We start from the raw sequence: 14,533 nt of genomic DNA, 5'->3' as shown, positions 1-14,533 counted from the left end.
GACTGTGTTGTAGGATTTTCCCTATTACTTTGCCATTGTATTGAAATTTAAGTTTTTATCAAGGCATTGTGGAAATTGATGGAAAATATTCTGATTGTGTTTAAGGGGAATTTCACAGAGTGGCTTTATTGGAAGGAGCCTCTGAAGATCACCTAGTCCAATTGCCCTGCTAAAGGAGGTACACCTGAAACAGGTTGCACAGGATAGCTTTGAGTTATGAAGCTTAACTATTAATTACTGGATATATTTGCTGAACAACAACTTAAAGATGGTTCATGATATCTTTTGGCTTTGGCACATAAAAAATCCAGACTGTTTATTTTCTTGTTCTTAGTCAATAAATTCTTGCTAAGAATCCATTCTTACTAAGAAATTATTGATTTTGTATTTTGAATTGTTTATGGCAAGTGTTTTTTAATTGAAAACTGTAATGTATAAATAATTGAGAGAAACTCGGCATAAATTCATGAGTATCTATGCAGAGGAAATATGCACATTTAAGCAGAATTTCCCCAATTGGTTTGCCTTCAGGCAGAAATAATTTATATTCAGATATAAAAAAGAGAATGTTAATATTGCAAAATGAAGTACTAAAAAGGTTTAAAAAGGCAAAAGTTAAAATTGCTAATGAAATTTCATATGCTTTTGTGTGTATGCAATTTGCAACTTTATTTTAATTACATAAAAATATAATTTCTTTTTAGGAGATTTCTAAGTATAGCCAGAATAAAATTCACCAGTGGGATGGGTGGCCCACATGCACCTTCTACATTAATAGAGATTTATGTTGTTATCTGTGCTGCAAGTCTGCCAAGCCCACTTAAATAGCAAATCCTCCATAGTATAGTGTAGAAACGTTCTGCTTTACAATCTGATTGCATAATTGCAAACAGCTGGAAATAAAACAAACCAGGGGGACAGCATTTGTGAGAAGAGATTAATTTCTTCCTAGCTACCTGTGGAGTGCAGAGCTGTCTCTGATAACAGAATTGCTGCATTTGAACAATCCAGCCTGTCTCTTTAACTGTGTTGTGTTTCCACCATGAGGTGTATGCTCAGTATCTGAGATCTCCACACCGTTGTATCCACAAGTCTAGCTTAGACACTGGAAGAAGGCAACCTAAAATGAATCCCACCTCTTTGTTCAGGAACAAACACAAGTCAAGTTATCAGCTAAAAGATAGATTTTGTCTGTCTTTTTGTGTATGTTGGAGATTCCTTTCTGTAAGCAGCTTGTTTTGGTTTAAAGTGATACCCAGTTACATTTGTGATTTTTGAGAAAACATTGAGCTCATCATTATCTTTATAATGAGATTTTTTTCATTGTGTAGACCAAAAAGAAAGAAAGTATTTAAAGATATAAATTCCTATGTAATTTCTTTTTATATGAAGTTTGTGTGTTAGTTAAAACATGACAGTGTCCTAAAGGAGAGTCACAGTTCTAGAGATTTAGAGATTTTCTATCCTTTCAGATGGGAACCACAGGTTTGTTCTGCATTTATGCAATACCTTTTCCTCTGTGCTTCTACAGCACTTGTACTTGGTGAGTTTTAGTGATAAAACTAAACTGTGATAAACTAAAGCTAGATGAGAATATGCTGCTCCTTGGCCAAGCAGAGTGCTGCTGTCTCAACACGTACAGCAAGTTCTGCCTTTCTGTCTGTCTGGCGTTTGGATCAGTGTCTATCCTTAAGATATTAATTTTCTAAAAAAGTGGTGGGAACTTACTGTCCTATTGACTTCTTACCAAATTTTGTTGAAACTCACTCCAAAAGTAATTGAAGAACAGGATGATCATATGGATTTGCTCCCTGCAGAGACTACTCTAAAAGTGTCTTTTTGTACTGTTCATTGTCTGGAGAGAAAATACATATTTATATAACAGTAGTAACCATTGGTTTATCATGATATCCCCCTCTCCTTGCCTCAGGTTTCATATCTCAAACTACAAACTTCTCAGATTTATTCCTACTTATGATAATTTTTTTTTTTTCCAAACAGCTTGTTCAGAAAAAGACATGTAGGAATAGTTTGGACCCAGGAACATACTTGCTTGTTTCCAAATCCCTTGTCTTTGACTACATAAACCTGTTGCTAAATTTGAAGTTCATACACTTAGAGTCTCCACTTTAAAGACAGAAAGAAGCCTTCCATTAATAGGACATTAAATTCTCCATACCCAATTTGACCATTTAAGCTTCTTCCAGTCATTGATTTTCACCATATCAACTGAAGCTAATTCTCCTTTGTTATTCTGCACTTCCTGTATCTCACAATGCAATTTTATTGTTTTCTGATTGCTTAAGAATTGAATATATGTTAGCTGGGAAAAACTTGATTGTAGAGCATAATTTAAAAAATTTAAGCAGCAAATTGCTAGGAGTTACTCTTTGGATATTCTACTTTTTTCTATCAGTCAGAAGCAGCCATAAATCCTACTGGATTCTTGGGAGGACAAATTGAACAGGTTTATTAAATAATTGAGCTCATTCTCCTGCAAGTGCACAAAGTAGTTCCCCAGTAAATAACGTCTTAGTAGACGTTTAAGTAGACTTATTAGTAAATAAGTAAATAACAGGGTTGTTACTGTTATTGAACTGGTATTGACAAGTACTGTCTTGAATTGATGTTATAGAAATTAGGAATATTTTCAGTTCAAATTAGCAGTCTTAAGAAAATCTGAAAAAAGCTTCTGAACATGCAACGTGAAAGCAAAAGGGGTCTGCCTGTTAAGTTCATAAAAATATTCTTCATAAGATTATTTTTATTCTTATTTTTAAAAGGTTTTGGTGGGTAATAAAGATTTGAATAAGAGAACTCGAGAATTCTGTAGTGCTCCTACTTCTGACACAAAATCCTGTGAAAATGTAATACTTTCTGTGTTAGTTTAGTTAATTTAAATCAAGGTTTATTATTAAGCATGGGGAAGTAATAATATTCTTTACACTAAGAAGAGTAAGGTTCCTTAATCCTTTCATGGTCACTCCCAGTTTCCTGGATTAACTCTTCAAATGGAGAATCTTTTAGTTCTGCTATAACGCCTGGGGACAGGTCTGTATTCTTGCTTTCTAATAAACTCTTCAAAATATTCACAGTAGTGCTCAGGTGCTGATTCTAAACTCTGTCATTTGTGTTGTCATTAGGAGTTTTGACATATGAAAAAGAGATCCTAAATTAGTTTCCTTTCCTAGGTGTTCAGTGATTGTAAAGTTCGTTTTCAAGTCATGTAGAAAAGCTGTGGCTGTTTACTTGAACTGTGAAGGATGTATCAGGAATATTTTAGAAAAAACGTTTGATGTGTGCTTGAATATAATATGTTGCACTGAGGTGAACTGTTTGTATAGATACTTCTGTCCGAATCATAGTCTAAATATTTTTGGTATCCAATATTGCTCTGTTTGCTTTATGTGCATGTTCATAAGACCATGACATTTAATGAAGAGATCTTTTTAAAGTATTGATAGCCATGAGTAAATTATACTGTGTTTGATCTGTGTTAAAGATTCAAAGTCCAAGATATTTGAATAGAACTTAGAATAAAAATGTAATTAGGTTACATCCCTAAAGTCTGATATATCTTTAAACAAGACTGCAAATGAAACTTTATTAAAACTTCAAATGAATTATTTCTTTGCTTTTTTAAATTCTTTTTCCCTCTCTTCTCTTTCATGTCTATTACTGACATTGCTACTTGTATTTTACCTGTCTTTTCCAGGGTACTTTAATTATTTACTGCTTAATGACTAGTACTGAGATGAAGCTGCCCGCTCACTCACAGGATTTTTTTTTTTCTTTGCTTCAAAGCTTTGAGAGGTCTTGGAATACTGTAGCTGGACCAGCAGTTGTCATCATAAACTTTCCTGGAGGCAGTTTTCCCTTTCAGTAATTGATAAAGGAAGCTGTTTCCAGAGGTGCCTTTCCAGTGTCACTGAGAGCTGCCAGGGTTGCATGTCCTCAGCCATTACCAATAAACTGGAGAAGCCATGGGTAAAGCAAGCATGAAGCTGCTAATAAAAATATATCTTACTCTTCAGAGAATCATTCAGGTTGGCTGGGATCTTAGCAGGTCATTAATCCAACTGGACTTCTGGAGTAAATCATTGCACCACAGAAGAGCTCCGATGCTGGAGCACTGCATCTGATAATAAATCTGTTATTGGAAGCTATGAAAAATAAGAGAAACTGGGTGGAATCTGAATAAAATGTAAACACTGCCCAAGAAGTATTTAAACCAAGGCAAGTGTTTGATGTGACTTAGCAAAAAATGTAATTTAGTGAAACTAATCTGCTTCAGTGTCAGTTTCTTTAATGGATAATGATCATATTAATCTTTGAGGTTTAATGCTAATATAACTTGTTTTCGTTATTTCTGTTGAACTTTAAAAACTCTTGAGAACTGAAAAACAGAATTGCAAAATAGATGCCATTCATCCCTGAGTTTTCTGCTCCCTTCCCTTTCTGCATTTAGATATCCACCCATAGACATTGAAACATATGTGAAACCTGAAATTGGAGCATCCCACTGATTGTGGGCCTGCTCTTACCCAGAGCCTGGAGCCTTACAGTGTGAGCTTCCTGAATACATTTTGCATCTTTGGGTAGCCTTTGTATATTTAAAGCACTTTCATGCTCTGCAAGCATGAAAGAAGGCTTGAATAATACTGTGAAACAAGAATTCCATTCTCTCCAAATTGCATGTGTAATCATTCAGCTAATGTTCAACGTTGTTTGCAATGTTCTTCTCCAGATTAAAATTGATATATATCAAAAAGTGTTTATATATAATCAAACAAATCAAAAAGCAGCATCTGACAAATGCTGCTTTCACAAAATGTGTTAACCTAAAAAGATAAAGGAATTTTAATTGTAAACCAGTATTTTGCATGCTAGTTCATTTGAATATGAATGTAAGACAGACAAGTTAGTGGAATTTTCATTTGGGACCTGTTTGGTTGTCATTTTTTTTCCCCTTGCTGGTCCACAGTACACCATTCCCAAAGCAGATGTCATTTCGGCTGCCTGTGGGAAAACCCTCCTGTTTGCAGCTCAGGAGTGCTGGCAGCAGAAAGGGAAGGGATTAGAGAGCAGCCAGGCAACCAGAAAAGCCATCATTATCCCTGTCTTGTGAGGTGTCTCTTGGAGAACCCTTTAAGCAAGCCCATTTTAGAACAGGTTTGATATCCCAGTGGTGTGATACAGCATCTGTGAACTGTCCTGCTGTGGGTTCTGCAGTCTGCACTGCCCTCTAGGTTTTTGTAGGTGTATTTTGAGAGCTTGAGCTTTAAGGCAAGTAATATAGGTCCTCAGAGGACAAGACTACATATGCTCTAATGCTTACTGGATTACTACAGTTATGATTTTCTTTTCAGAAAACACACATTTGTTTAAGTAATGTAAACAGAAATAATGTATCATCCTCTACAGTGCAGTACCTAGGATTAGCCTGCCGGTCTTTCACCCAGAGAAGGGAGGATAAAATACTGTCCTTTTGCACTGCAGTCAGTCCACCAATGCTACATCTTGGGTTGTGCTGAAACTTTCCTTTCCTTGCTTTCTTTCTCCTTTCTGTCCTCGAGTGCTCTACTTCTCAGGCGTGACTTAAGCTGGCCTTAGGCAACTTGGACTCCAGGTAAGATCCACTGGTGTACTGTCAAACTGGACTGGGGAATGGTCAGAATACCCCATGATGAGCCAGCATGGTCATTGCAATATTATGAACTGCCGACATCATTTTGCTAAAGCTCATGGTGGAATCTTTCTGAAAAAGAAAAAAAAAAAATCAGCTTCTCTAAAGTAAATTAATATAAGGTTTTATTCAATTTCTTAAAAATACTCACTTTGATTGTTGGCTGATAATTGGTTATGTTTGAGATGAATGTTGGAGAGTTATGAAACCACAAAATTTTATCTTAAATCCCTTCCACAATTTTTGTTTGTTTTTTCAGCTGGCACGTGAATTCAGGTTATTATATGTGAGAGCTGTCCCAGTGACTTCTTTACAGTTCTTTGCACCTCAGGAGTGCAAGGTGGTTTAACTGAATGAGAGGTGTTTGCTGAATGAGAACCTTGGTTTTATGTTTCTTGTGAACACTTATGCTTCTCTGTTAAACACTTTTGTAACAATCTCTGTGGCAGACTTAAGTATTTCAGCGTGAGTAGTGCTGTCATAATTGAACGTAGAAACTGAGCATAAAACAGGTAGTTCAAGTAGTTAGACTGAAATGTAAGCATATATCTTTTGAAAGATAATAGCATTTTTGGTTTTCATTACCATTAACTGATGCTTCAATCACATTTTGTGTTCTCATTGTAGTGAAATAACTGATAGCAAAAGATGCTCTAGATTTAAATGCACTATAATATACTCAAAGTTTATTTTTCCTTTAAGTTGTTTTAACCTACAGTGGAAAATTTTCTGAAGCCCTCAATAACTGTTTGCAATTTAGAATTAAATATGCTTCCTGCTTCTAGTGGTGCTGCTGGGGCAGGTTACCTAACAGACCTGTCACTTTTCTTGTGCAGTTGTTTCTGTGGCATTATTTTCATTGGCAAATATACGACATGATAGAAAAGGAAATCATTAGGTGCTCTCAGTATTGCTGAGGCATGGAGCTAGAGCAGGTCAGTCACTGCATTTTGCAGATTGTGACATTTTAAATTACCTGTACACTACTGGAAGCAATCTGTGGACCTAATTAACATCTCACCTAATTAAAGTCAGGAACATATGTAGAGAATTCTAGATAGTTTTGCACTGCCTTTATTTATTAAATACCACATTATTCAGATTTGAGTCTCTAATTTCAGTGTTGAAAACTTCAGGTTTGTGTGCTGTTTTCTTAAGTGGGAGTAACTTTTTTTTCCTCCTTCAAGTAATCAATGCGCTGCTGAATGAGTTCATTTTAATGCACTCAATCATGCCTCTAATGTTTGTAGCTTACGGGCGCAAGCATCAGTAATGCAGGAATGTTATATGGCTTTAGTTTGGGCCATTTCATAAAATATTCATGGAATCAAAAATGTGCATCAAAATAGCGGCTGGGAGAATTACATTTATGTGCCTGCTTTTATGGCAGCTTCGCATTTAAACCCATTTGTGTTAATATCTAGTCAATCTTTCTACTTAAAAAAAAGGGCAAAATAGTAGTCTCCATATTGGTTTTGGTTTGGTACCTATTTTGATATAGCAAATCTGTATTTTTGGACTGGGTTTTAAGGAGAATTAGATACAAACTTTTAGATGATCTAAAAACATTTCTCTTCCATATTTACAAAATTATATTGAATTGTTTTGCTTGAATGAATAGATTTAATTTTTTACTTTGAAGCAACGCAGTGAAAACTGTAGCAAAAATCTGTGTCAGTCTTATATAATTGTTTAAAACTGATTTTCTACTCTCAAATTTCTATTGTGACAATGTTAGCCTCTCATATTTAAGGTTAAGCTATTGCTGATGGGATCTCCTTTGTTATGCCCTGAGTTATATTAAACTATAAAAAACCACAGAAGTGTAAAATTTTATAGTGGTAGTACATATGTTGTAAGAGTTACCATTCTGGTTTTTGATTCCTTTTATAAGAAGAGAGATATCAGAGATTCTCCAACTCCATTTGGTATCCACTGAGATAAATTCTGCATGGTGGTGTGAGAATAAATATGCAATTGCTATTAATGTTGCCAACTGAAAATAGCTTTACTGCTTTGTGTAACATTCTGCAGATAGATTTTTCAAACATGGATTTCCTAGAAATACCTTGTTGATTTTATCTTTGAATTCCTAGTCGTATAAAAATCTGCAAACTGTTTCAAGAGATTTTCTTACTCCATTATTTTTCCTCTCATTTTTCTTTTTTTGGTCTTTGGGTTTTTTTTTCAGTTCATAATAAAAGTAATTTAAAACTCTGACTTGCCATTGCCTAAGTGAGATAAAAATGCTCTTATCCTCAGAAATGTTCTGTAATTGGCTAATTGTTTTTTTCGAATGTTTTTCAAGATTTTCAGATGGTGTTCTATATATGTCTGCAGCTAACACTTGCAGCAGTTCAGTATTTAAAAATTAGAATGCAGTGACCTGATCAGTTCCAGCTGAACTGACTCGTGACAGGGACTAAACTCACCAGCCCCCTGAAAAGATGATTTTCCCACAACATTTGAGTTTCACAGAAACATTATGGAATAAATAAATAGGCTGATGTGTCATTTGCCAATGGCAGCAAGGGATTTCGGTTTATATTCATGGAAGAATAAATTCCAAAGTCTAAAACATTTTACCTTCCACAAATTTGAGAAGTCTCCAAATAGCTCATTTTATTTGAAAGAGTCTTCAGTAAGCAAATTCTCAGCCATGTAGAGACTTTCATGTCAGGAATTCCACCTCTTCCTTGTCTAGGAAACTAGCATGTATTTTGGCTTTCTGTCCATCACTTTGTTTTTAGTATTTCTGTGAGCAGATTCTTTTACATTTTACTGCGTAACCTTTCTTGGTAATTCAGTGAAGCCAAATGTAATATAGATCCATTTAAATATTACCAAAAAAGAATCATATTGCATTATAATTTTGAAACTTGGTGTAGATGGATTGTTTCCAAAGAGGCTTCACTGAGATCTGTCAAAAGGAGTGTCAGGTCACGGCTCTTAGGCTTAGGTCAACTCTTGAGAACTGTGGGGTGCATGCAATGTATGAGTTCCATTTCTAGTCTGATAGAAACTTTCACAAGGAGATTCTGCACAAGAGGGAGCTGGGGTAAGAATCACCACACCTACAGTTCTAACAACCTGAAAGTAGTCCTTAAGATTGCAAGTTTTATTTACCTAAACAATGTGTCCTGTTAGGTGATCATGTTAACAGTGTCAGGAGAAACTCAGATACTGTTCAGCTGCGTGGTGATACCACTTGTTTGTTTGCTGCTTCCCATTCTTACTAAAAGGTTTTGAGTAACACATGAATCAAATTCTATTAAAGAATCCATTACATATGTAGTGTATCCCAATGACTCAATTGTATTATAATACCCTTTCAAAATAACAAACTATTTATTAATGAACGTGGGGGAGAATTCCAAGGAAGAGTCTGTATGTGCTTATGAGAAACCAAGTGAACAAAATGCTGGCCTAGAGATTAACATTAAATTTTAACTCAACTTTCAATCATTTGTCACAAAGCCCAACATGAGCCTCTTCAATATCTTAAATCTGCCTTTAGCAACTTGGATAACTGGAATTCTGTTGACTTCTGTGTTGACTGTGCCCTAGGAAGTTAGCTGAACGGGATAGACAAAGACAGATTGGAAGCCTCTTGAGGTTTTCATCTAACTTCAGCAAATATACATCTCTATTTTTTGTTACATCTACTATCAGGGAACAGCTTGTAACTGGTTGTTGTAATTTGCCTTTGTCTTTCTATTTGTGCAGTCTGATGTCAAGCGTGTGATATTTTGGAAAGAATGTACAGAACTTTTCCTGTTTTCCCAGTGTTTTGGGCCATCTCTCCAATACCTGTCCCTAGCTGGAATGGAACTGAATAAAGCCTGCTGTCTCCCCTTTCACCTGGCACTGCACTCTTCAGCACCTATTTTCTCCTCTGGGATTCCTACATGAATTGTAGGCTGTGGAGCCATAAAATTATTTGTCTACGGCACTCATTTAATTCATTGCATCTTTGAAAGAGGAGTTTCTTGTGCTTGTCGGTTTTAGCTGAACTTGTTTTAATCATCAGAGAAACTTAATATGAAAATAAATTCAATTCTAATAAAGATGAGTTATGTTTTATATTGCAGAGTTGAAAGCATGGTTATAAAGGGGTAACATATGCAAAAGACGAATCTAAATTGAGTTAATAAGAGAAATCTGTCATAGCTGTTCTGCAGCCTCTAGGTTGGCTGGAGGCCTGGGAAGAAAACCTCATTTTCTCTAGGAATGCTTGAAAAAGATCATTCTCCAAGCTTTTCTCCCTTCCTTTCCAATGACTGGGAAACAACTTTTCTCCTCCCTGGTTCTTTTTGCATCTTGAATTCAATACTGTAAAAAAAGACTGCAAAGCAGCAATAGTTCCTTGTAAATCACATCTCAGAAGAGAAGTAAATTACAAACATCTAAATTAACATACTTTGTGGTTTGTTTCAGCTGTTAATACCAATACAGTTGATAAACTGATGATCTAATGGACAAGATTCCTTCATCATACACGCACAAACTTATGAAGGCAGGGTCACATTCACCATTCTCCCTGCTAAAGAAAAGTCTTTGCTAAACAAGATATTGTGACCAGAATGCTTTCTTTAAAATTATTTTTAATTTAGTCGTCTTATCTTACCTGCTTCCCAGCAATACCCATTATATATGAAAAAAAGCTTATCTGTTCTTTCCAAGAGCTTTGAATTTACATTGTCCAGCAGGTATGGAAATCTATATTGAATTTTATGCACAGAGGTAAATCCAGCTGAAGATAGAGGAAAAACTACTTGAATGTGAAAATGAATTGAATTCTCTCTTCAAAGTTTCCTTTGCCTTAAAGATGTTTGAGTAACTTGCATTTGAAGACCTTGGAGTATATCACTTCAGGCTCAATAATTAATCTATCAATGGTTAATGCTATTGCAGTAAATTTGCTAGATAAACTCATCAAAGTTGGCCTTGCAATAACTGTTGAATAAATGCTTTGCATGATAATTCTTTTTCTCATTGATTTAATTTGTTTGAATTAAGATTTTTGGTTTTTCCCCACAGTTTTGATACCTTTATCATCTACACTTCAAATCTTTCAGCACAGGTTTTCTTTATGGAAAAAGAAACTTGAGGAATGGTCTCCATTGTGATTGTTTATGCATAGATGTGATTTTGGTATATGAGAACCACAAAGGCTTTATGAATCTAGAATAAATTTATTTTTTAGAATATCCTGACTTTGCATCCCTGGAATCACACCCCTTCAACATTAGGAATATACAAAAGAAAGCTAATTAAAAATGTGACAAATTTAAATTAGAGCGTTACTGGGTACTGTGAAATTTGACCATATTTTCCAGCTGTGAGTTACATGTTGGAGTCTTGAAAAATCTGTGGAATGTTTGTCTACAACTTACTTTTAATGATAAAATTATTATAGACTAAAAACTTCAACAATTTTTGTTGATTGCACTGATTTTAATCATGAATGATGTTTTTCAGGTCACGTCATGAAAGCTGCTGAGCATTTTGAAGCATTTTATCAGCTAACAGAGGGCTCATCATGGAAGGATGAGACAGGCCGCACTTATGCTTCACTGGCATGTCAGCATCTCTGGAGAATTTATACATTGGTAGCAGACAAAATGCTGGAAAATAAAGAACACCAAGAGGCCATCAAAACGCTAATAAAAGCTTTAAGGATGGCAAAAGAAGGTAGGTAGAAAATAATGCTTTCTCATACCTTCATTTGATGTGCAGGCCATGATTTTCCCAAGAGTAAAGTAGAAAGTGTCAACAATTTGACTGGATGATTATTTCCTATGAAACTCAAAGATAAATGCTACCAATACACTTGCAGATCTCACTAAAGGAGAAATGCCTTCTTGCCGACAACAAAGAAACTTTTAGGTTCCTCTCCAAAAAACCAGACAACATTGTGGGAACAATAATATCAAACTGTGAACCCATAATCAGAAAGTGAGGTCACTGATGGAAGGGTGAAGTGATTTTGATTGGCTAGTCATTGTTTGGCAGTTTTTGACTGATATTATCTGCTGGAAAAGTTACCTTTTCACTCTACATAATTACTTAATTCTTGAAAAAAACATGTTTTTGTCATAAGCAAACAAAATTTTCTATCTTAATATACATAAATACTTCTAAACCTAAAGTAAAAAATTACAGAATCGCAGAATAGCAGAGGTAGGAAGAGAAAGCTCTGGAAATCATAAGGGTGTCCTGAGCAGGCAGTTCAGAACTACATCCAGTCAGGTTTTGATATTTCCACAGGTGGAGCCTCCATAACCACTCTGGAAAAGATTTACCACTGTTACCCTCACAATGAAGAAGGTTTTTGTTTAAATACATATTAATTCAATATTTATCAGTAGATCCATTAGGTTTTTTTAATTTAATAATGTATGCCGAACCTTTAGTCTGTGACCCAGTCTTTGATTAGTAGTTGGAATAAATCAACTGTCAAAAATGGCTAAAAATGAAAATATTTTCCAAATTTTAAAATGAGTTCTGTGATCAGTAATATTATAACTGTATAGGTCGTAATACAAGCTTGCAGTGTTTTCTATAGCTATTATCTATAATATATGCTTAAATTACAGCTACAGTCAAACTCCTTAATATTATCTGTAGTGAGTAGAAGGACTGGTGATGAAATTCCCTATGGATGCCTTCTTATTACTAGTGAAAACTGCTGGATATTAGGTGATTGTCAAAATGGATCTGATGTCTTTCCAAAACTTATTTTGATCAAGTAGATACTCTAGTTACCTTATTTCAAATTTCAAATCAATCACTTTCACAGCTTCCTGAAGCAAATATCACATATCACTATGCTAAATTTAAGTTTTAGGAACTTCTTTCTGAGGATTTCTTCACTCCTCATTCCAGACCCATACTGGCTAGTGGATGTTACCTGTAATGTCCATTCTGCCCTTCTGGACCATCATCTGTATTTATGTATTTTAGGAATTAGGATTAGATATTACCCTCTTCAGACTGCCAAGTCCTCTTAAGCAAGGAAGGAAGTTCTTTATGTCCCTAGGAACTTTTAACTTACTATTCTTCTGTGAAACTGTATTTCTGTATCATTTTCTCTTATTATGCCTTTTAAGGGGTATTGAATATTTGAAAAGACCATCAGGTTTTTGAGTTATGGGCTTTTAATAGTGGTAAGTAACCTATTAAGTGCTATAGATAGAGCACTGCTATGGTCTCATCAATTATTATCATTCAGAGAGTTTCAGAACTAGGTATAGGTTTCTGTGTGTTTGGACAGAAAGAGTCTACAGCTGTAAGCAGACAATCTCCCTTTTCATTGTAACTATATATATTTATGCATTTTACAAAATACCTTGATATGCATGTATTCTTCAGGTTGATTTTTCATCATTTATTGTGTTGGAGAAGCTGGATATTGAGCAAGAGAAAAACTGGATTTTTGGCTATTTTTAATGTAATTTCATCTACAGAGTTTTATATGGCTGCTCATGTTCCAGGGGGAAATTTTTGAATATAGTGTGATACTTTAAGAACTACATAATTTTTTTCTATTAATTTTGGTATCAAATAGATTATTTTCTCTTGAAGGAGCCATGCAAAAGGACCAGCAGTGTTTCTTAGACCAGTATCAGTGAAATAAAGCCTGGCATGGAAAGCTGGGATGCGCCTTAGCAATACCCCAGAATTTTCTAGAAGTACTGCTTGCAAGTATAAGTTACCCATTTTTTAGCTATTTTACACTACAGTAGCTAGTAAAACAGGGGAATAAGATGAAACTCATCAACTGGTGGTTCTCTCTTGTTGTTTCACTAAGATTCACCTTAGCAAAAGGTGTAGGTCAAGATACGTTTTGTGTCTATATAGTAAGGTTTATTACCTATCTGTAGCCACTTTTCTATTATATTGAGTATATAGAGAAAGACTACTATAATTTTCTAATTTGTGAAGACACTAGGCCTGTGATTAAACATTTCATGACAAAGAACATTACACATGTTAATTTGATTGTACTTTATTACTGGAAGATATTTTCTCTGATTTTGCTGAACTTCCTTGGTGAACTCCATAGCCTCTATTTTCAATTACTGCTGTATGTTTTTAGAAAGAGATATGTGGCGGGGGTAAGGAAAGGGAAAAATTTATTGCAGTATTTTAACACCTGTATGTTATCTGTATTTAAGAACCTGCAAGGTCTGTCTGTACCAATTTTGTTTCTTTCAGATCATGCTAGTAACTCTACTTTTAACCCTTCCTGTAGGAGGTGATATAAAGATGCATGGAGAAGCAGCCTATTGCTTAAGTCTAGCGTATCATTTTTCTGGAGAACATGAGACAGCATTAGCAGTAAGTTTGTTCTTTGCTTTAGCTTTCACAGTGCCTTCCTCTGCCACCTCAGCATGCTTGGCATTTGCAGAATGGAAAAAACTTGGAGAGACTTGGCTCATGAACCTTTCATAACTTTATCTAGTTCTGTAGGCAGGGATCCATCAAGCATCTGTGGTTCCAGTAAATTCCAGAACTGATGGAGTCCAGGTTTCCATGCTTGGATCTGTAGAAATAATATAAATTGACAGTTTGGGTTATATGTGACTAGCCTTCCTTTTCCTGTATATATGCAAATTTCAAACAGTCTCTATTTAGTTAGGGTTTTGTATAAAACACCAGTTTTGCAAATTAGTCTGGTACAGTGTATTTATGAGCAACAATGAAAAATACATCAGTTCACACACTGAGATTGTTAGAACATCAGTAATTTAGAAGAAATATGAATTGCTTTTGAAAAGCTGTAATGCTGATGCAATTCCTGCTGTGGAGACTTGAGTTCAAACTCCGCTTCTCATGTTTCCC

At 35.1% G+C, this 14,533-nt stretch overlaps 1 protein-coding gene across 1 annotated transcript in view; it reads left to right on the top strand.

Annotated features, from left to right (window-relative positions):
• TTC29 (tetratricopeptide repeat domain 29) overlaps nt 1-14,533 on the top strand; it is a 71,812-nt gene that overhangs the window by 33,178 nt on the left and 24,101 nt on the right. Inside the window, exons 6-7 of the mRNA XM_005525633.2 lie at nt 11,168-11,380; nt 13,944-14,029. Of these exons, the coding sequence (XP_005525690.2) occupies nt 11,168-11,380; nt 13,944-14,029 (299 nt within the window). The remainder of the gene's footprint in view (nt 1-11,167; nt 11,381-13,943; nt 14,030-14,533) is intronic.

Source organism: Pseudopodoces humilis, chromosome 6, assembly GCF_049639895.1.
Source record: "Pseudopodoces humilis isolate 2021_Gansu_Grassland_sample_001 chromosome 6, ASM4963989v1, whole genome shotgun sequence".
Lineage (NCBI taxonomy): Eukaryota > Metazoa > Chordata > Aves > Passeriformes > Paridae > Pseudopodoces > Pseudopodoces humilis.
This window is presented reverse-complemented; position numbering and strand designations above follow the sequence as displayed.